General features: G+C 60.1%; 1 protein-coding gene across 8 annotated transcripts in view; it reads right to left on the bottom strand.

The window, feature by feature from the left end:
* The window catches only part of STAB1 (stabilin 1), a 26,876-nt gene extending 6,096 nt beyond the window's left edge, over nt 1-20,780 (bottom strand). For 3 of the 8 annotated variants that reach the window (XM_053898476.1, XM_053898482.1, XM_053898478.1), the window contains exons 1-46: nt 20,594-20,776; nt 16,506-16,642; nt 16,045-16,160; nt 15,729-15,814; nt 15,590-15,659; nt 15,135-15,230; nt 14,679-14,789; nt 13,996-14,192; nt 13,617-13,747; nt 13,309-13,436; nt 12,927-13,015; nt 12,591-12,728; nt 12,308-12,451; nt 12,066-12,128; nt 11,671-11,784; nt 11,533-11,586; nt 11,211-11,291; nt 10,600-10,758; nt 10,175-10,237; nt 9,847-9,942; nt 9,571-9,657; nt 8,970-9,081; nt 8,315-8,501; nt 8,111-8,204; nt 7,855-8,013; nt 6,458-6,553; nt 5,751-5,846; nt 5,550-5,597; nt 5,241-5,371; nt 4,973-5,084; nt 4,504-4,581; nt 4,323-4,421; nt 4,092-4,190; nt 3,815-3,946; nt 3,541-3,669; nt 3,312-3,368; nt 2,855-2,938; nt 2,136-2,331; nt 1,938-2,033; nt 1,803-1,848; nt 1,625-1,701; nt 1,279-1,404; nt 1,023-1,096; nt 803-877; nt 432-554; nt 82-129 (exon numbers count right to left, since the gene is read on the bottom strand). In XM_053898476.1, the coding sequence (XP_053754451.1) occupies nt 82-129; nt 432-554; nt 803-877; nt 1,023-1,096; nt 1,279-1,404; nt 1,625-1,701; nt 1,803-1,848; nt 1,938-2,033; nt 2,136-2,331; nt 2,855-2,938; nt 3,312-3,368; nt 3,541-3,669; nt 3,815-3,946; nt 4,092-4,190; nt 4,323-4,421; nt 4,504-4,581; nt 4,973-5,084; nt 5,241-5,371; nt 5,550-5,597; nt 5,751-5,846; nt 6,458-6,553; nt 7,855-8,013; nt 8,111-8,204; nt 8,315-8,501; nt 8,970-9,081; nt 9,571-9,657; nt 9,847-9,942; nt 10,175-10,237; nt 10,600-10,758; nt 11,211-11,291; nt 11,533-11,586; nt 11,671-11,784; nt 12,066-12,128; nt 12,308-12,451; nt 12,591-12,728; nt 12,927-13,015; nt 13,309-13,436; nt 13,617-13,747; nt 13,996-14,192; nt 14,679-14,789; nt 15,135-15,230; nt 15,590-15,659; nt 15,729-15,814; nt 16,045-16,160; nt 16,506-16,642; nt 20,594-20,674 (4,815 nt within the window). In that variant the 5' untranslated portion in view covers nt 20,675-20,776. Of the gene's footprint in view, nt 1-81; nt 130-431; nt 555-802; nt 878-1,022; nt 1,097-1,278; nt 1,405-1,624; nt 1,702-1,802; nt 1,849-1,937; nt 2,034-2,135; nt 2,332-2,854; nt 2,939-3,311; nt 3,369-3,540; nt 3,670-3,814; nt 3,947-4,091; nt 4,191-4,322; nt 4,422-4,503; nt 4,582-4,972; nt 5,085-5,240; nt 5,372-5,549; nt 5,598-5,750; nt 5,847-6,457; nt 6,554-7,854; nt 8,014-8,110; nt 8,205-8,314; nt 8,502-8,969; nt 9,082-9,570; nt 9,658-9,846; nt 9,943-10,174; nt 10,238-10,599; nt 10,759-11,210; nt 11,292-11,532; nt 11,587-11,670; nt 11,785-12,065; nt 12,129-12,307; nt 12,452-12,590; nt 12,729-12,926; nt 13,016-13,308; nt 13,437-13,616; nt 13,748-13,995; nt 14,193-14,678; nt 14,790-15,134; nt 15,231-15,589; nt 15,660-15,728; nt 15,815-16,044; nt 16,161-16,505; nt 16,643-20,593 lie in introns of all 8 variants that reach the window. The other 5 variants (XR_008420673.1, XM_053898483.1, XM_053898477.1 and 2 more) reach the window with 5 other exon arrangements.

Raw genomic sequence — 20,780 nt, 5'->3', positions numbered from 1 at the left:
GAAGGCCCAGAGACCGGTGGGACTGGCAGATCAGAGAGACCCAGGCCAGACTGAGGAATTGGAAGCCAGTTGGTCACTCACCAGGAGGTGGAGGCTGAAGAATGAGGCATGCCTGTCCCGAAGGAGCTCCTGGGGGGGGCGAGGATCAGCTCAGATTTTGGGTGGCCCCCATTCAGGGCCTGGTGCCTGTCCCAGCACCTGCAGCCCAAGGTCTGGCCAAGGCAGAGATGAGGAAAGGAAAGCCGGGGGTCTGAGCTAGGGTTAGGATTAGTTTCATGGATCATAGCTGGGTCAGGCCCAGGTAGAGTCAGGGGTCAGGGTCACGGTTAAGGCCAGGATCAGGATCAAACCTGGGGTCTTAATATCATGGGTGAGGCCCATGGGGAGGCATAGCCAAGGTTGGGTCAGGGGTCTAACTTGGGCATCATTACCAGGCCAACTCGGGCACGGCAGGTGAAGCCATCACCCACGGTGTGGGCTGCGTCACAGGTACATGTCCTCTGGCCATCCCCTGTGCTTTTACACACAGCATAGGGGCTGCAGCCTCCGTTACTCTGAGGCAGGGATAGGAGAGGGAGAGGCATCAGTGGCTCTCAGACTCCTCTGCCCCGTCCCTGGGTAAGGGGCCATGAAGACCCCCGTCCAGCCCCCAAAGCTCGGTTTGCTACTGATCAGTCAGACTGGAGCTTGTGGGAGGGCGGCTTACCCTTCGGAGGCCCTTGGGACCCTGATGGGGGCAAGGAGGGCTGGTTCCTGCCTCAGTCCCCTTCCCCTATGAAATGAGGTGGGGCTGGGCCCTGACCTGGGAGCAAGGGTCCAGGAGTTCACAGGTCCGGATGCCATCCCCACTGTAACCCTCACGGCAGCTGCAGGAGACCTGTCCCAAACCCTAATCAGTGCGGCTGCTGGGCCCCAAGAGCAGGCCAGCACCCTTGACAGAAGGAGCACCCCGCCTGGTCTGAGGGGGGCCCCACCCTATGAGGGAATGGCACAGTCCCAGTGTCCACCTCTGTTGTGCTGACCTGCTGGGGGCCTGTAGGGATACATTCAGCATGCATGTGGCAGCCCCCGTGGTGGATGAGACAGCTGTTAACTTCTGGGGGAAGAGACGCGGGGATGAGAGGAGGCCCTAGGCGGCCCTTCATCTATGCGATCAGGTACTCACCCCCATGCTCTCAGGGCCCCCCGTGGGCCCCTCAGCCTCTCCTAGTGTGACTCACGACACTGAGGCCAGACCCCTGGCCCCACGTACGCCCAGGGTAGGGACCCCAGCCTCACCCTGGCACAGCTCCCCATCTCCTGTGTAGCCATCCTGGCAGGTGCACGTCCGCTGCCCAGGCGCCACCTTGGTACAGTTGGCGTGAGGGGAACAGCCCCCGTGGTCACGGGCACAAGGGTCCACCTCTAGGGGCAGATGATCCCAGAGAGTTGTGAGGAGCTGGCACAGGGACAGAGTGGGGACAAGGGAAGAGGACGTGGGAGGAAGGAAGAGGTCAGAGGGAAGGGCAGGCCCCGAGATGGGACCGGGATCGAAACTAGATTCAGAGGGACTGGAGAGGGCTCTGCAGGGAAAGCCACTGCAAATTTCAGGGTGGGGGCCCGAAGCATCCGTGTGTGACTGGACCTGAACAGTGGACGCCATCGCCTGAGTAGCCCGCAGCACAGACACAGGCCGGGGCTGTAGCCGAGTCCTGTACGCAGCTGGGAGGGGTGGCAAGAGCTCAGCCTATGCCTGCCTGGCCCTTCCCTGCCCCCAGCACCCCTACACACTTGCCCACCTGCCCCAGGCTGAGCTCACTCACTTGGCATTGGGATCGCACTTCTTTGGGCATTGAGGGCCGCTGATCTCTGGAGGGGTGAGAAGATGGTTCTGGTCATTTGGACCCAGGAACCACCTCCCCAGGAGCCACCCACCTCTCCCCCTTGAGGCCACTCACTCTGGTCACAGCGGGGGCCCTGCCAGCCCGCATGACAGACACAGCTTCCATCCCCTTGGAGCCCCTCCTGGCACAGCCCATGGGCACAGTCACAGACTGGGAGCAGAACAAGGGGGGACAGGAGTTACCCAGTGCTCCCGTCCTGACCCTGCTGGTCCATCCCCGTGCCTACCGTCCTCCACCCTCTCCAGTGCTCACCTCCGGCACAGGTGGGCCCATAGCGGCCCAGCTCACACATCTCACAGGCTGTTCCATGGAAGCCCTCGTGGCAGTGGCACTCTCCGCTGCCCAGGAGCCGGTCCTGGCACTGCCCGTGGCCCGAGCACACACCACCCAGTCCCCCGGGGCACGGCTCACACAGCGTGCCGAAGAAGCCAGGGCAGCAGTCAGGCACCTGCATGGAGGGGGCAGGGAGAGGCCCGGCACAGGCCAGATGTAGGGGGAGGGAAGTGGGGGGCGGGGGAATGTTGGAGGGGTGGGGCGGGGACAGGCCACAAAGCCATAAAATGAAGCAAGCTGGAACCAGGGAGATGGCGGCTGCCTTCTACCACCCTCCCCGTGGCAGGGGCGAGGGAACGGAGCCTCAGGCAGGCGACAGCTGTGCCGGGTCTCACAGTGAGAGACAGAGCTGGGCCCAGCAGTTGCCCCTGGGGCCTGGTTGACAGTGTCCGGGCTGAGCCTCTTTCCCCTCTCCCCGTCCCTACTTCCTGGGGTGTGGCCATGGGGACCAACACTGGCCCCACTGACCTCAGACCTCTCCTCCTTACCCTCCCTCTGGGCCCTTGCCCCTCTGGCCTCAACCCTAGTCCAAGCCCAGCCTCTGCCTTTGAAATCTAGGCCAGGTTTCTCCCCTGGGCCTGCACTCCCACTTCCCCCTTTCTGGTTAGACTTGGGGGTGGGGGTGCCGCAAGGCAAACCTGGATCTTCTTGGCACAAGTGTAAGAACAGCCCCGGGAGAATGAGTAGCCAGATCGGTAGACACAGCTCTTCCTGGGAGTGTTCTGGAAACAGGGGCAGGCAAGGAGGGCTCAGCCCTTCGCTTGAGTAGGGGCAGACAGTGAATGGGGAGACAGACAATCAGGACAGACAGATATCAGTGGGTAAGACAGATGAGCAGGACAGCAGAAAATTAGGGAGGGATCAAGACAGGTAGACCTGATGAGGAGATGGCAGGCGGGACCCAGGCCTCGGGCTGCGAGTGAGGCCTCCTCCCAGCAGACCTGGGCCTGGGCCTCCTGGCCTCTACCAGGGAGGTCAAGCAGCCCTTGCTGTTCCATTCCCCAGGCTTGGGTGAGCCGACTGGGCCCTGCGGGCTCAGACACCTTGGGAGCAGAGAGCAGGCGAAGCTCAGAGCTGTGCTGGGCCCATCCTCACCTCCAGCTGGAAGCCCTGAGTGCAGCGGAATTTCCGGGTGCAGTTTATGCATTTCTCCTATGGGGAGGGAGGGCAGAGCTTTCAGGTGGTCCTGGGACGGGGGGCCCCCCCAACTCACCTTCCTTCCTGTCCCACCCCTGACCAACTGCCCTGCCCTGCCAGCCAGGCCAGCCAGCACCTCCCAGCTCTGAACCCCCAGCTATCCTCCCCACCGGCCTCGGCCTCTCACCCGCAGGGACTCGGCGTGGCTATGCAGGCAGCGGCTTGAGCCCACAGTCAGGACCCCCGACAGGCCAAACAATGAGCGGCCAGGGGCCTCCAGCACAGGGCCTTCCAGCGGCATGTGGTTCACCTCAGGCTGAGGAGGACAGTAGGAGGCTGAGTCCACCCCCCACACTTACCACCCTCACCTTGGGGCTACAGGCGTGGGGGGGGGGTGGTCTCCAGGACGGGTGGTCTCTGGAGCAGAGCTTGCAGGCTCCCAACCCCCGACCCCCGCAGACCTGGCCGCTATGATTGTAGAAGACGAGCCAGTGGGCAGGGCCCAGGAGAGAGTTGCGGTGTCCCCCTTTCTGTAGGGATTCTGTGGAGAGGGCTTCCCCCAGGATCACATGATGTCGCACCGTGTCTGCATCCTGGCAGAGAAGAAGCTCAGGGACTCCGGGGACCACCAAGTGCCCAGGACAGTACGTTCCACCTGCCTTGTCCCTTTGTCATAGGATGGGAAGCTCCCCCAGGTTTTCACCCTCCCCTTCAGTGGCCCTATCCCAGCGACCTCACCAGGATGCTGCTGTTTCCCTGGGCCTCCAGAGAACGGTTTGTGGGCACGAAGATGGTGTAGGCCGTGGCCGCCTCAATCTGGGGCACCAGCCTGTGGTGCTGGGGGCAGGAGGCCAGGGTCACCAATGGGCATAATCCCCCTCAGTCCCAACCCCGCGGCCAACCACCTCCCTCCAGGCCCAGGGGAGGGCGCCCCGACCAGGCACTCCCCCTCTCTCCTCTGTTCCTTACCTGCAGCAGCTCCCGGAAGAGGTGGAAGGCAGGCACCGAGTCTAGCTGCTGCAGCAACCCCTGCCCGTGCAGTGCGTCCCCTCTCGGAGGCAGTAAGACCTGACGTGGAGCATAGGGGCTGGTCAGTATGTCAGTGCCCCTCAGCTTAGGATGTTCCCTGCGCACACCCCTCTGGCCATACCTGGCTGAGGACATGTAGGACACCGTTGGTGGCAAGGAGGTCAGCCACATCCACGCTGGCATTCTGCACCCAGACCCTCTGGAAAACAGCAAGCAGGGCTCAGCCACAGGGAGTCACAGGTAGACACTTAAGAGCGGGTACAGCACCAACAGAGACTCTGCTGGGCACACAGGCAGCTACCGGTGGCCCCCAGCCTGGCCCAGACACCCAGAGAACCTACCAGATGGGTACACAGACCCACACCAGGACCCATGCACAAAAGGGACAGGTATGCACATGCAGAGAAAGACAAACAGACAGCCCCTGGCAGGGAAGTCACTGCTGGTCCCAAGACACTGTCCTGAGTATGCCCTCTGCTGGCCCTGTGGAGGTCGAGGGGACCTCAATCTCATCACCGGGGACCCCCTTCTGGGAAGTCCCCCACCATGTTCTGCACGACCCCCTCTCCTGCCCAGAGTTCACCACGTACCCCACTGATGTTGTGAATCTCCCAGCGTGTGGTGGGGCTCAGGGTGGCCACATCCTGCCCAGCCAGCCGGGCCAACTCCTCCTCAGAGAGGGCACCCTGGAGAAAATGGGCCCTGTAGGGCACGGAACCAGGTTAGTGTAACCTACCCTGGGACTAGGCTCCACCCCAACAGGTGGACATAGGTCCTCAGAAAGAGAACCTCTGGGGAGGGGCAGGGTCCCACACAGAAGTCCCTTTCCCAACCCAGCTCCCTGCCCTGGCTGCCCACCTGACCAGGTGCGGCAGCATCCTCGGCTGCAGCCAGAAGGCCTGGTCCTCGGGGCTCAGCCTACGGATGGCAGACTCAGAGGGCACCAGGGCTGTGACTCGGCTGTCGGTAGGAAGAGTGATGCCAGCACTCTGTGCGCGTGGTGACAGGGGGGTAGGGGGAGTAATGAAGGCAGCCACCTGAGATTGCTTGCTCCCAGCCTGCAGGCCTGCCCCCACCTCCAGCTCTTGGAGATATTATGTGGCACCTCTGCATCCAGGGAGGCCTCCTGGATTTGAGCCCCAACCCCAGTATTCTGCCCTGTCCTACCTTGATCCACTGGTAGAAGACAGAGAAGTGGGCATTTGCCTCCAGCTCCTAAGGGAAGGGAAAAAGCTGAAGTCATCAGTCTAGGGACAAACCCAAGCCCCCTCCTCACCAGGACCCTGAGCACTGCCTCTTCCCACCTGAGGTGTGTGAAAGGACCCCCCACACACACCGCCGCCCTGCCAAACACAGGGACCCACTCACCCGGAAGATGTCTCCGTAGCAGTTGAAGCCATCACCCCCATAGCCAGAGGGGCATGTGCAGACCCGCTGGCCTCCCCCCACTGCTTGGCAGGTGGCCTGAATTGCAGGTGGGGCAAAGAGACAGGGCCCTCCGTTCAGTACCCAGATGGCAAGCTGGACAGCACCCCATCTCTCTGTTCACCCTTATCATCTATCTTCCTGCTGCCTGCCTGTCTTGCTACCCAGCCCCACCATCTGTTTGTCCATCCAGCCAATCTGCATTCATGTTCTCCTTTGGTATGCCTGGCCCTAGGTCTCCAAGGTCACTGAGCACTTGACATGAGTTACCCTACTTCATCATGAGAGATGAGTTGGGAAAGCCCAGGGTTGAGGGAGCACCCAGGAGGAGAGGCCTGAACTGAGAGCAGGAGGAGCTAGCTGGGAGGCCTTCCAGAATACGTGGCAGAGGTGCAGTGGTATTAGAGCAGAATGAAGTCGGGACAGACAGCAATGGGCTCAAAAAGGCCACAAGAGCATAGAAGAGGGTAGGGGGCAAGGGAGGAGACGGGAGGCAGGGCAGGGGTTGGGGCCTTAAGAACCAGTGAAAGCTCTATACTGTGGACAAAGGGGTGACATGGTTTGGATTTGTGGCTTGGATTCCAATCCTGGCCATAGACAGGGACAACCAGAGAGCCTCCCCCAGGCTCCGAGCCCTCTCGCCCCCTCACCAGGTCATGGCAGCCACCATTGCCTGCCCGGCAGGGGTCAATAGGACTGCACACATAGCCATCCCCTGCGAATCCCAGCTTGCAGGTGCACCGGCTCTGGAGAGGTTAGAAGCAGAGGGCCTTATCTCACCAGGGGCACGCCCCTCTCCTCCTCCACTCCCCAGCTGTCCATGGGCCTTATGTCCTGGGGAGCCTTGTTCAGACACATGGAGCTTCTCCCAGCTCCATCCACATTCCAGATCAGGATTCTGAGGCCCTGAGGGGAGGCTGGCTCTCCAGATGAGCCAACAGAAGTGATGGCATCGTCAGGGAAGCATCCATGGGGACTTGGTACCCCTCTGCCCTCAGGCCTGGGAGAGGTCAGCAACGTGTGGTGAGCAGGCAGGTGTTGGCAAGGCTGGCCCCAGGGCTGGTGGCACAGACCCACCTCTGACCCTGCCACCCTGCTCTGATCCTTCCCACTGAATGCCTGTGTCTTGGGCTTGTCCCCACTGCAGCTGAGTGGTGACACTCCCCAGATCTCAGTTGCCCTCCTCTGCAAGTTGGGGGAATCTCAACCTGCTTATTCTGGTCCTCGGTTCAGGACTTTAACATTGTGTAGCTTCTTGTGGAGTGGAGAGTGCCAGCCCTCATAGCCAGCTGGGTGCTCGCCATGGACACCCCACAGGCGGGTGGCCCCAACCATCATGAGCAAGGTCCCTGCACACACTGATCCAGAGCCAGCCAGGCCTGGTCTCCCGATCGGCATACTAGACACTTGAGTGCCACCTAGTCCTCAGGTTCACGGGTCTGATGTGCCTCACAAGGAAAGCTCCAGATGCTCAGACCCTGTGGCTGGGGTCTGAGGCTGCAAAGCTCCACAGCTGGATTTCCAGGAGTCTAAACATTTGGGGATGCCACTTTCCTTGGGCAGGAGTCTCCCCCTCCTTTGCTCAGCTTTGAATTCCTAAGTCTAGAATAGGGACTAGCATGTAACACACTCCTGGTGCCATGTGGGAAACCAGTGAGTGAATGAGTGCACTCATGGTCAGAAGACAGTGGCCCTGAGGCCAGAAAGAGCAGAGGACTCGTGGACTCAGTTACGAGAGTCCTCATCCCCAAGGGACGGGAGCCGCGGCCTTCTGATTTGGGGAATAGGCAGCCTTGGACTGGTGCTAGAATGCGCCTTCCTTTAAAACTGTCATGGCCTTCATGTTGTCTCCAGGACACGTCTGCTGCTTCTAGACTACACGACTCAACATTCCAGACCTGCATTCTCACTTGTGTCTGAGATTTGAGACCCTCAGCTGGAGCTCTTGGGAGTGGATGCCCATGGAGCCAGATGGGGTGGGGTGAGAGACCCCCAGAATGAAGACCCCTCGCCCCACTCTGCTGCCTCTAGGCTTGCTGTGCCTCACCTGCCCAGGTCCCACGTAGCTGCAGAGGGCGTCGGCGTGACAACCACCTCTCACATCCAGCTCACACTCGTCGATGGCCACACAGACACGGCCGTCCCCGCTCCAGCCTTTGTGGCATGTGCAGTGGTGGTTGCCCAGGGCCCCAGGGACACACTCAGCCTGTGAGAGCCACGATGAAATGACTCAGCTCTGCAGGATGGTGGGCTGACCCTCCCACCCCTGGGTCAGGGCTTCAGAGAGAGACAGTGAGACTGACATTTTCTGAGCAGCCACCACGGTCTGGGTGGGAGCAGGGGTTGCTGGGTGTACAGGAGAAGCCATCACCCTCGAAGCCATCGAGACAGACGCACCTGCGGCCGGTGAACGAGAGGCCTCCAGTGAGCCTCTGGAAGAGCTCAGAGGCCGAATGAACTGACATGCATGGTCATGGACAAGGCAGAGGGGAAACGTGAGTCCTCACCTGGTAACGCCTCCCTGGCTAACACAGCGGGCATGCAGGTGGCAGCTCTGGGCCCGTTCCGTGGGCCCACAGTTCACAGAGGACTCATTGCAGAAGTGGCCGCTGAAGCCTGGGGCACACGTGCCACGCTGGCACACACCCCCACTGCCTGGACGGTTGTCACAGAGACCGTGGACGCAGCCACAGTCTGCAGGGAGGAGATGGGATCAGGAAAACTAAGACAGGGGCAGAGCTGGCTGGGAGCCAGGATGAAGCCACGGGAGCACTGGGGACGGGGAATGGGGCAGCCGGCATAGATTTGACTTCAGGGTCACAAAATCAGAGGCCATCCCAGACTCAGTGGACAGGCAGAAGAAATGCAAGCAGGGCCATTCATTGCTTTCAGTCACCCCATTCTAGCTTCCCTGCCCCCAACAGCACCATCAGAAAGTTCTTTTGTGTGTCTGACTTAAATCTCACATGCTTTAGATTGAACCACAGCTGTCATCCTGGCGTGGGTGAAGGAGACATCTATTTTTGTCCCCAAATCCTCCCCTCCTCCCTCTGGCCTTTACTCTTCCTCCTGGGGCTCTATTCCCCTTCTTGAGAGCCCCCAACCCTCTTTCCAAGCAGAGCCTTTTTTCCCTGGCAGGCAGCCTGGGCCAGGACCACCCACCTTCCTGGCACCGGTCTCCATGCTTGTTTGGGTTAGAGCAGATGTGGCAGGCGATGCCTTTGTAGTCTGGGAAGCAGAGGCAGGCCCCGTTGCCCCGGACCCCGTCGCTGCACTGGGGGTGGACAGGAAGAGGGACCAGTCATGGGGTGGGGGCTGTCCTTGCCCTCCCCCACACCCTCTTCCTCCATGGGGTGGCTCTGAGCTTCTGCTCCCCGCGGAAGACCTCACCCTGGAAGAGACCAAGCCACCAATGCTGCCAAAGAACTGGGGCCCTAAAAGACACCCGGCCCTGGAGGCTTCAGGGGGGACCTGTGCACAACCTAGAAACGCACAACCCCTAGGGTGTCTTCCCTGCCCTCGATGCTACCAAGTGGCAAAACAGAACACACAAGAAAAGCACCGACAAATAGGTTTCATGAAAACAGGTGCCCAAGTCCATCTACTTAATTATTTCTAATTAAAATACTAAAAACAATATGGTCCAACTCCCTCTGCCTAAATGTTGGAAGCCTGAGACCACAGAGCGGCAGGCTTGACTCAGACACACAGGGTGTCGCTGGCCAACTCCCACCCCTCACCCCAGGGCAGTGGGAGGACTCACGGTGCCTTTGCCATAGCAGGGGTTGGAGAAGCCCCCAGGACACTGTATACAGTCAGGCCCAAAAAACCCTTTGCAGCAGCCAGGTTTCTGTAAGAGACAAAAGTGTGTCTGAGGGTCCATCTGGGGCCACTGCTGCTCTCTGGTCCCATCTCTAGAACAAGGGGGTGCATGAAGCCCCTCTGGGATGCAACACAGCTCTCTGAGGAAGGCAGCCTGCTCTGCCCCGGAGGGGAGGCTCCAGCTCACTGGCAGTGAGCACCCCACACCCAGGCTCACCAGGATAGTCTGGTTGCAGTAGTGAGCGCAGCCTTTCTTCAGGACGTTGAGCCCAGTAGGGTCATGGGTGTAGACACACTCCTTGGGGAAGATGTCCTGGGGTGGGCCGTGCAAAGCTGATCAGCCGGCATGGGGCCTGAGCCGGCCCCTTTCGCCAGGCAGCTCTGATCCAGGGACCACTCAGCACTCTGGGTCCAGCATTCCCACCCTCAGTGGGGCCGAGAGGGATTGAGGCTCCAGGTCCAGCCTCACAGGGCCTTCTCCCCACCCTGACCCATGACGGAAGTCTCACTGGGCAGCCCTAAGGGCCCAGCCAAGGGACACTCACCAGCTTCATGCTGTTGGGGGGACACATGCTGGTGTTCAGGGCTTGGCAGTCCACACAGGAGCCCTGTGCAGGGAAGGGCCGACAGGAGGAGGGGGGTGGCGGGGAGAGTGGTTAGTCATGGTTTATACAGAAGACCCAAAGAAAGTGTCACGGAGCCAAGCCCCGAGGTATGAGAGAGTCAACTGTCGGAGGGCCAGGGCAGAAGGAAGAGCTTAGCGTGGGAGTGTGAGAACTGTGCCAGAGGGCTGGGACAGAGGGCCAGAAGATGCAGGAGTGATCTTGAAGGAACCATCAACAGCACTGCTGACACCTGGCGGTGGGGGAGGCAGGCACCTCTGTGGGGTGTGTGCCCAGGCCCCAGCCTTAAAGCCACTGGAGGAGAACAGGGACCCCAGGAAGGCTGGGACCGTGTGGCACGTGCTCACCGCCACGATCTTGTACTGCTCCTCGTTGCAGTGCTTAGGCAGGATGGGCAGGATGGTCGGGGGCAGCAGGACACCCTCCAGCATGTGGATCACGCCATTGGCAGCCAGCACGTCCACTCTCCGTAGTGGCACCCCCTCGGGTCCCAGCAGGATGCGCCCCTGTGGTGGAGCCCAGTGTGCGGCCTGTCTGGCCTGGCAGACCCCTGAGCCCGTGCCTCCTTCATCCCCACAGCCCAGCCTGCCGGCCCTCTCCTCTCCCCTCTCCCTGGCTCTCCAGAGCCTCCTGCTCTGGCAAAACTGCTCCAGCCTCTGTGTCCTGAGCCCTGTAGTGTCTGCTCATGTGGTTTCCAGCCTCTGCGCCCCAAGTCACACGGAATACCACCACCCCCCCCACCCTTGTGCCCACCCTCCACGTCTTTGGAGCCCCCCCGGTCTGTTGGGCCCCAGGAGAGGGATTTGATCTGTGCCTGCCTCCCACATAGTCCCACCAGGGCCTGCACTCCATGGGGCTCAGAGCATAAAGGCAGGTCCAAAAGAGACCACGTAACCAGCCAGTCATCACCAGCTCCTCCATCAGTCCATTTGTTCCAGATTTTGTTTGTGGAGCTCACCTCCTCAGAGATATTCACAGCCAGGACCTGGTTTGCCATGGTGAGGACCCGACCCTTGGAGATGAGCTTCTCAATGGTCAGCTGAGGCGAAGGAGAGTGTGGCCTTAGGCTGGGCATTAGCCACACTGTAAAGCCCCAAACAGTCCTGCCCAGGTGACTCACAGCCACCACCTTGGTCCCCAGACTCTCTTCTGTGCTTATAGAGTCCAAACGGATGGGGAGAGGAAAAGGGGCTCCCAGGGAGGCCAAGACCTACAGACAAGCATCCAAAAGCCCAGCAGCAGGTACAAGCTGGTCACCCTTCCAGAGAAGAGTCTCTCACCTGCCCATGGCTGTAGATGTGGTACTTCACCAGCTCCTGTAGTTTCGACAGACCCTGGCAAGGGAGAGAGGGCTTGGTAGGGGAGGGTAGAGGCCCAGGTACCCTGTCTCCCCAGCCCCTTCTCCCCACCAAGCTTACTGCTGTGAAGAGGTAGATCAGACGGCCATCACGCAACATATCCACAGCCTCGTTGCTTGGGACAAACACTGTGAATGGCCCAGGCCCATCCAGGATGGAGGGTAGCCCACAGTTCTGTGACAGCGAGAAGGAGGCTCAGCGAGGCTCGGCCTCTACCTCTGAGGCCTGCCTGGGCCCCACCACCCTCAGCCTGCAGGGAACGCCCACGAGGAGTAAGTGGGAGACAATGGCATTGGGTCCATGCTAACACAGGACCTCAGGATGGTGATGGGCAGGTTACAGGGTGGGGGCATGGGCAAAGACCCATACTACTCCAGATCCCCAGATCCCTCTGGGGTAATGAGGGGTCCCGAGCCAAAAGATCAGATGGGCTAGGACCATTCCCCCAAACTCACCTCCAGGATGGTTTCAAACCGGCTGAAGGCCTCAGTAGAGGCAAGGATCTGGCCGATGGTTCTCTGTAGCAAGGGACAAGCATGAGAGCCCCAGAGAAAAGGGTGAGGCTGCGTCAGCCTCAGAGGGGAAGGAGTTCTGTTCCACTCCTGCCCAGAACTGCCCCTGCCCACTCTCTGAACTCTGTGAGAGTCAGAGGTCACCCAGTGGCACGAGATGGAGAAAGGTGAGGGCACTGGCTTACCTTGGGGTCCTCAGGGAGCTCTGGTGGGGGCTGCCACTGCAGAGCAGTGACCAAGTGGAAGACACCGTTGGCTGCCGGGTAGTTGGCCTTTTGGATGGTGAATGTTTGCTGGGGGTGCTCTTTGTACTTGTATGTGTACTTCTGCTGAGATGTGAGACCTCTGGCTCATACGGCACAGGCCAGCCTCCTGTGCCGAGGCTCCGTTCCACCTCCACACCATTGCTCAGGCAGCGTCCCCCAACTGTGACACCTCTGGTCCCCAGGCTGGGGTTGCCCTCCTTACCATGAAGTGATTGAAAGTGACGGTGAGCTCCTGCCCATCCAGTGTCCACCACCTGCGTGTCTGCTGGGTCCCCAATTCCTCCAGGATGTGCTGTCCTGCTACGATGTGCTGTTTGCAGAGCTGCCGGGCAACGGACGCCTGTGGGCACAGGGGGACGAAGGTGCCGAATGGGCCCGTGGCGGTCGTCATGCCACGCTGCCCAAGCAATGGAGAGGACAGGGGGCGTCCCAGGCCTCAGATCCCCAGAGTGTGGCCTCTCTTGGGGCCCTCAAGCCTGGGGCAGGCCCAGGGAGGAGGCAAGGGCTGGCAGCCAGCTCCTCAAGGGGAAGGGCTCACGTTCATGGTCCTGGAGAAGACAGACGAGAGGGACGGTACCAGCACGGTAAATGGGCCCGATGTGGTGAGGATCTCGCGGCAGCCCTGGTCTGGGAGCCGGGAGAGGATGTATTAGAATAGATCTGGGAAAACCTCAGGCATCAGTCCTATGTTTTGGAGAGTTGGGTGGGGGGGCACTGGGCCTAGGTCTAGGGTAGATGAGAGGCATCAGGATTTGGGGGACTAGCTCCCACCTCCAATCACACACCCCACCCCGGCCCACTCTACTTCCATAGCTCTTGGGCAGAGAGACAGGGCATCCTTGCAGAGTCCGCCCCTCCCTCCCTCCTAAGAATGTGAGTATGAGGGACAAGGTCACAGGCAGGTGGTAGGGGTCACACACCCAACATGGCCAGGGTGACTCTCAGCCGCAGGAACACCACACCCAGCTGGCTGGCCTTCTGTATCTCATGGAGCAGGTGTCCATAGCAGGCACGCCCATCCCCTACCTCACCCTCCTTGCACACACAGCTAGGGACATGGGTAGAATGGGTCAGGGCAGGGGTATGGCCCGTCCCCACCTCCTGGCCCTCACGCATCTGTCCCCTCAGGGCCTTTGAACTGAGGGTACACATGTGTGCACACTTGCCCCTGCCCAGCCCACCCTCTCTGCTCTGCCCCCGGTGCCCACCCCGAAGCCCTCGTGCCTACCTGGTCTTCCCATCGGAGGTCACCTGACAGGTGGCTGACCGGTCGCAGGAATGAGGGAAACAGTAGGCAAAGCAGCCCGCAGAGGCATTGTGATTGATGCTGACCAAGCCTGGCTTACACTGGCAGGATGCCTGGGCCACCAGGCAGGGGGAGGAGGGTGACATCACATCTGTGAGAACCACTGGCATCTGCTGCACCCACAAAACTATGCTCGGCCCGTGCACCCACCAGCTGAGAAGAGGGCTGTCATCTTCTTCCCATTTTACAAAGGGGACAACTGAGGCTCCCAAGAGGCCTGTGAGGGCCAAGAGGCCTAGGGTCCAGTAGCCAATGGGGGTGGGTGGACCACGGGACAGGCCCGAGCCAGGGCCCGGCTCACCTTGCCTGATCTCAGGTATAGACACACGGTGGAGTTGATGGGGCAGCCACCATGGTTGATGGTGCACGGGTCATGGGGCAGACACACCGTCCCGTCACCGTGGTAGTCCTTGGGGCAGCGACACTGTGCCTGCCCCGTGGGGCTCACCGAGCACTGGGCCAGTGGGGAACAGGGCGATGGCTGGCAGGGATTAGGGGCTGCCAGGGCAGAGAAAGAGAGAGCCCAAGTGAGCTGAGCACCCAGGAGCCTCATCACGTCTGCAGGAATGGCCCAAAGATGAGGTGAGCAAGTTGATCTAGAACTTGGAGACAGGGCCTCTCTCGGTGGCAGGCTGTACTTGCTGTAAATGGCCAGATTGTACTTGCTGGTTTAAAAGGGGGCGCCTGGGTGGCTCAGTCGGTTAAGTGTCCGACTCTTGATTTTGGCTCAGGTCATGATCTCACAGCTGTGAGATTGAGCCCTCAGTCTAGCTCTGTGCTGCCTGTACAGAACCTGCTTGGGATTCTCTCTCTCCCCCTCTCTCTCTGCCCCTCCCCGGCTTGCGTGCACTCGCTTTCTCTCTCTCTCTTTCTTTCCAAATAAATAAATAAATAAGCTTAAAAAAAATTTTTTTTTTAAAGGATGTCTTCCCAGCCCCTGGTCATTCTGAATTTGGGCCTCCGGCATCTAGGTCGCTGACTTACCTCTACATTCTCTGCCCTGCTGGGTGTGGCCCGGGAGGCAGCTGCAGGCAGGGGCCTCTGCAGAGCACTGGGAGTTCTGGGGACAATTCAGGGCCTGGCAGACTGGCAGCTCTGAGTGGAGAGGGGGGAGTATTGTGGTGACGCAGAGCTCCAGGTTGGGGAGGAAGGAAGATAGGAACGAAGATGTTCTGCCCAGTTTGCTGTGTAACTCTGGCCAGGGCCTTACCCTCTCTGGGCCTCTGGGCAGTATAGGTCTCAGATGGTGTTCCCTCCCCCAGACCACTGTGTCTCTTTCCTACTTTGAAAGAAATTAGGCTTTGGGCAGAAGTCCTGCTGAGGCTCAGGCCCCATCCCTCACCTACTGGCCTCTCTTGCTCTGGTCACTGAGCAAGGGCTTAGCACTTGCTCAGTGAGCAAGAGGCTGCCATTCCATCCTATCCCAGCATCCCTGCCCACCTTGGTCACAGCGGGGTCCGGTGTATCCAGCAAAACACAGGCAGCTTCCATCTCCAAGTGGCCCATGGTTGCACACGCCATGAACACAGCTGCACACTGGGAGGGACACACAGGGACACACGGGGACATTGAGTCCCTACCCTCTGCATTTCTAGAACTCAGTTTCAGCTGGCACCAGCCCAAGAATACAGGGCTGTAATGTAGGACCACAGGGGAGATGGGAGCCCAAGGGAGGCTCCTGGCCTAGCCTAGGGGCCCAGGGGGTGGCTTCCTGGTGAAGGCCTCTGGGAACAGTACGGGACTGGAGGTACGAGCCGGCAAAGCTCATGTCCTTGGAGGTGAAGTGTCAGGCTGAGGGACTGGGAGGGAGCCTGCTGGGGGGCGGGTACATGGACTAGGTCTCCACAGTTCCCCAGGTGGGCAGTGGCCCTGCCCCCTGCCTCGCCAGCACTCACCTGACTGGCAGTTGGGCCCAAATCGGCTGGGGTCTTGGCACTCCTGGCAGGAGGAGCCACTGAAGTTTTCCTGGCAGAGATTTGCAGCAAGTCAGTGCAGCCCTCCACTGCCCCCACCCCAGCCCTACCAGGCCCTTACCTGGCACACACAGGTCCCGTTCCCGTCTATGCCATCCAGGCAGGTCCCACGGCCATTACACGGAGTCTCAGCACCTCCAGGACACTCTGTGAACCGCCCCCCCCCCCGGAACTCAGCTGTGCCCCTAGGAACTCACAATTCACCCCTGACCCCAGCAGCTCCAGGCAGCCCCGGCCCCTCCCCCAGGCAGCCAAGCTATGCTGGTGCTCACTCAGTGTCCATTTACTGAATGAGTGGAGGGTGATGCAGGCAGAAGCCGCAGATGGGGGCACCCAGGGCTGGAGTATGAGGAGCAGGGTTGGGCCCCCACCAATACCATAACACTGGGATCCCCAGTAGCCGGGGCAACAGGCCTTCTCCACCACGTCCTTCCAGCACTCCATGCTGCAGCCGCTCATAGACATCAAAGAGTCCCCCAGCTGCACCTCATAGCTGGGCACAAAGGTGGGCGGGGTGACAGGAGGGACTCCCACTCTGCAGCCCCCAGCCTGGCCTCCCCACACTGGGTTTCAGTGCTCTGGCTCTGCCTCCTCTCTGTCTGCCTGGTCCAGAGATGAGCACAGGGCTGGCAAGTAGTAGGTGCTCAATAAATACCAGCTGCCCCCACCTCCTCCCTACTCCCTATCTCTGCCCCACTGGAAGGGCAACAGACATGTGAATAAGTGAGTCCCTGCCCTCACCACCCAAGCCTGCCAGGCTCTCCCTCGTCCCCCCAGCCCTCCCCCACCCTACAGGATGCTCCTGGAAGTGGACAAGGATGGAGGTGGGGATCCACACCGGCAGTCCTGTGAGATCTTCTCTGGTAACTCCCGAAGCCAGCCTGGGGGGCACATCCGCCTCTTAATGGCGGGGCACATGGTGCAGGGTATGCGCATGACAAACTTGGTCTTCACATCGCAGCGTCTGGACCGCACCTGGGCAACAAGTGGAATTTGGGGCGAGGCGGCCTGGACCCTGTACCCAGTCCTGGTTCTGCTCTGACTGAGGCAAGGCCTAGCACTTCTCTCCAGGCCTTGGTTTCCCACCTGTTCCAGTGAGGACAGGGGAAGCTGTGAGAGATGGGGAAACCTGCCTGTCACAGGTCCTCCCTGCCATGGTATTTCCTATACCACAGCCACGGACTTCTGCCCATGGCCACAAACATATGCCCAGAAGCCTCAGAGTCTATACCTCCTGACGTGATGAGAACCCAGCCATTTTGTTAGACCTTAGTTCATTCAGATGACGAAACTGAACCCTGGGCCCCAAACCACCCAGAGACTGGGTCTGTCAGGGACCAGAACCTGAATTCTCAACCTAGTGTCCATTATCACCTCTCACTTAAGAGTAAACACTAAATGCCACAGCAGACACTGCTTGGGAGAGCACAGCGATTCAATTCCCAGGCCCAGGCAGAACCCCTTTGGTCATCACTTTGCCCTGAGCATGTCTCCACTGTGCTGCTAAATGACCCTCTCAGCAAGCCCAAGGGCCTGCTCAGCTGCCCCAGGGGCAGAGACCCAACAGCCAGCCCCAGACCCAAGAGGTAGGCCTGTGTGAGCAGACGTGCACAGGGAGTCTGCATGGGTTCCCTAAGTCCTGACCCCAGGCCTGGCGCCTGGCCCCTGGCCCCACACAAGAACGCGGACCCAGAGGTCCACAACTTATCATCGGGTGGGCAATGCTGGCGCGAGGGAGCTGCGAGGACCCAGGCGGCTTCCCAGGGGTGGTGACTCAATTGAGTTGGGGCTGAAAGATGGATAAGAGTTGGCCAGGGTAGTGCCCCTGGTAGAGGGGAACAGGAGAGGCAAAAGCCAGGAAGTGGAAAGGAGCAGGTGACAAAGTGTGACAAGGCAGAGAGTGGCTAAGGAGAGAGGCCAGTGGCCAGGCCAACTGGTTTGTTTTAAATGGACCTCTGGCCAAGGTGGGGGAGGGGGTGGGGGGAGGAGAAGAGACCATCCCCTGAGGGTGCCGGATGCTGAGAAAGCCCAGCCCTGTGGTCCCACTCACTGGCCTGCCACAGCCCCTGCCAGTCCACTATCCCTGGGGCCACCATCATGGCAACAAAGTCCCAAGAACAGTGCTATGCCCTGGAGGGATGGAAGTTTAAGTCTACATTGTAAGTGGGAGAAAGGGCCATAGGAGAGTGTGTGTTGATGGAAGAGAGGATTTGGGGTTCCAGGGCCCAGACTAGAGAATCTAAGATATTCTAATCTAAAAAATGCTGAACATGCTGCGGTGCAAAGGGAGTGAGCCCAGAACATCTCTTTCCTAGAAGGTTACACGTGTGAGGCCTCTCAAGGCAAGAGGAGAGAAGAAACAGCAGCATGACACTTCTGAGAGGACCCGAGGGCCGCTCTCTGCTGCTGTGATTTGGCCCTTTCCGCTCATGCCTCTGCGGTCTGCAAAGAAGAAAGTTGCTGAGAGTGGCCTTAGGCCCAGCCGTGGGGCTGAGTGTTGTGGTCTCATTCCCCACCCTGGGGCTCAGCCTTTGCTGAGCCAGGGAATGTCTAGGAAGTTGGGTAACTCCAAGCCTGGGCAGCTGCTGGCTCAGGGCAAAGGCACCCCTGAGGGCCACCTGGCCAGCCGGGCCCAGTTGCCATTGTGGCCACCACTGGCCCGGGGACTGGCTCTGAGAGGAATGGAAGGGTTTAGGGGAGGGAGACAGCATGCTTTCTTGGCTCTTGGCAGGGCGGTGGGGTGTGGAGTGTGGAGGTGAGCACAGGAGGAAGGTGTCCCAAGGGGGACACACTCACTCTCAGGCTGCTGCATTGGGAAATGTGTGTGAAATGGTGAAGGGTGGATAAGTCAGTGGCTGAATCATACTTCCCGTGGGGAGTGTACCAGATGCGGGCACCAGGCCCCTCTGCCCTACAGCCTGGAAGGGGCACCAGCCTCCCCAGTGCACAGCGTCACTGCTGGTCCCTCTGGGTCACAGCCCAGTGCTGAATCAGATTCTCTTCTTTCCCGGGCACCTCAGAACCGCCTGAGCCAGGCCCTGGGTGCTGCCCCCTCCCTGCTCCGATCCAGAACTGATTTTGCAACATCTGCTTCCCACAGAGACAGATGTTGCTGGGGAAGTTGAGGAGACATGAGGTGTAAAGCCTGTTGCCAGTGGGAGAAATTCCCCCAAGATGGGGCCTGGGGCCCAGAACCCAAACTCCCTCAGGGGCAGCCCCCTCCGAACCCCCAACTGCTTTCTCTGCCCTAGATCAGGGCTCTTCTCCCTCTAACCCCCAGCTTGAGACTACAGGCTCCGCCAGCACCAGCACAGAGGAAACACTAAGCAAAAGGCGTTTTGAATGGACAAGGGCTAACACTCCCCCTCTTCCAGGAAGCCTTCCTTGCCTCTACTGCCTGAACCTGCCTGTGTTTGAGTCCTGCTTCTGCCTCTCACTGGCTGTGTGACCCACAGGTCATCCTTACCCCCTGGAGCCTCAGTTTCCTAATATTTAGAGAGGGCCTCACACTACAGGGATTGCCAGGAGGGTCGGGTGACTGAGGATGCAAGAGAAGGCCGGTATTGCCACCTCCCTGTTCATGGGAGCCCCGGGGACCATCAGACCTGGCCCAGGCTGGCTAAGCCCCAGCCCGGCTAAGCCCCAGCCCCAGGATACCGACTCAGAGGTGGTCAGAGCATAGGTCTTTGACAGGGAAAAATTCCCAGCGTGAGGCGCCTCATTGACCCCTGTCCCCAGAACATGGGGAGGTGGCAAGGCGTATGAAATGCCCTTGTATTTCACTTGTGGGAAAAATGGAGGAGGGAGGGAATGGGAACCCACCTGCAGGGCTCATTGCAGCCTAGAATCCTGGGCTCTTCCAACCATCGGTCACCCCTGCAGCTTCCAACCTGCCCATCCCCAGCTCCGATCTGGCGCTACCTGGCAGTGGAATCCTGGACAAGTCCTTCCTCTCTGGATCCCAGCCTGCCCACTAATAATAATGGGGACAGCAGCAGCTGTCCCAAGAATCAAATGAACTTGGCCTCATGGTGGAGGGAACCCTCAACTGTAGGCAGGCCCCAGCCAGGCAACTCTATCTCCACATTCAGGGTGGGAGGCTCTTCTGGAAGCTCCAGTGGGGACAACGTCCCTGCTCCGGGGCTCAAGCAGACCTGCAGCCCGGCAGCCAGGAGGCAGCTGACACACGCGGGACCTGACAGCCACACACTGGGACCCCTTCTCTGGGGACTCACAGGCAGTGATTGGGAGCATGGCTCCAGAGTTGGACAGACCGGTCTCCATCATCCTTGAACTTAAGCTCCCTCAGGCAGAGAACAGGACCCACTGTCCAGGGGTCATGAAGATTCCAGAGGATAATGGCCAGGTGCACCCAGGGCTGTGCACTTGATAAAGGGCAGCTCTTAGATTTGAGAGTATTCCTGTTGGCTGCTGCTTACCCAGAGGGAGTAGGGTTGAGACCTCATTCTACCCCTGGGGCCAAATACAGGCACACATACATGTGTGTTCCACAACCCTCCAGGGTTGGGGGTGATGTTATCTCCAATCCCCAGGCCAGGGTCACAGAGAGACCAGGCCCCAGTCTGGACAGGGAGGGCAGGAGGATGGGCCTGGCTCTGTACCCCCCAACTTCAGGCTGGGGAGCCCTGGGATGGCTGCCCACACCACATGGCTGGCAGGCTGGGTGCAGTTATAGGAGGGCAGGCCAACACACCCCTGCCACCCGAGGCAGCTAGACACAGACCTCTCAGCCTGTGGAGGTGGGCACAATAGCCCAGCCCTCTGGTCTTGCTCGGAGTCAGACAAGTATCGGCTGCCCCGTGTGTCCCCCCAGACCTGTGCCCGATCTGTGCACACTTCCCTCCCTGCTCCCACCACTGGCCAGCGGGCCTGGATACCATGTCCCCCACACTGGCTCCTACTCACCTTCTGCCCCCTGGTGAAGCTGGAGCCTGCTAGGCAGAAGGCCAGGAGGCAGAGCAGGAGGAGGCCCCGGGGCCCTGCCATGGCTGGTGGCGGCTGGCGGGCACGCCGTCCAGGACAGTCAGGGCAGCCAGTGTGGGGAACGAGCTTTAGGAGGCAGGCACAGGACAGGCGGGTGGGACGGGGCGGG

Source organism: Panthera pardus, unplaced genomic scaffold, assembly GCF_024362965.1.
Source record: "Panthera pardus isolate Hobbes unplaced genomic scaffold, ASM2436296v1 HiC_scaffold_8, whole genome shotgun sequence".
NCBI lineage: Eukaryota > Metazoa > Chordata > Mammalia > Carnivora > Felidae > Panthera > Panthera pardus.
This window is presented reverse-complemented; position numbering and strand designations above follow the sequence as displayed.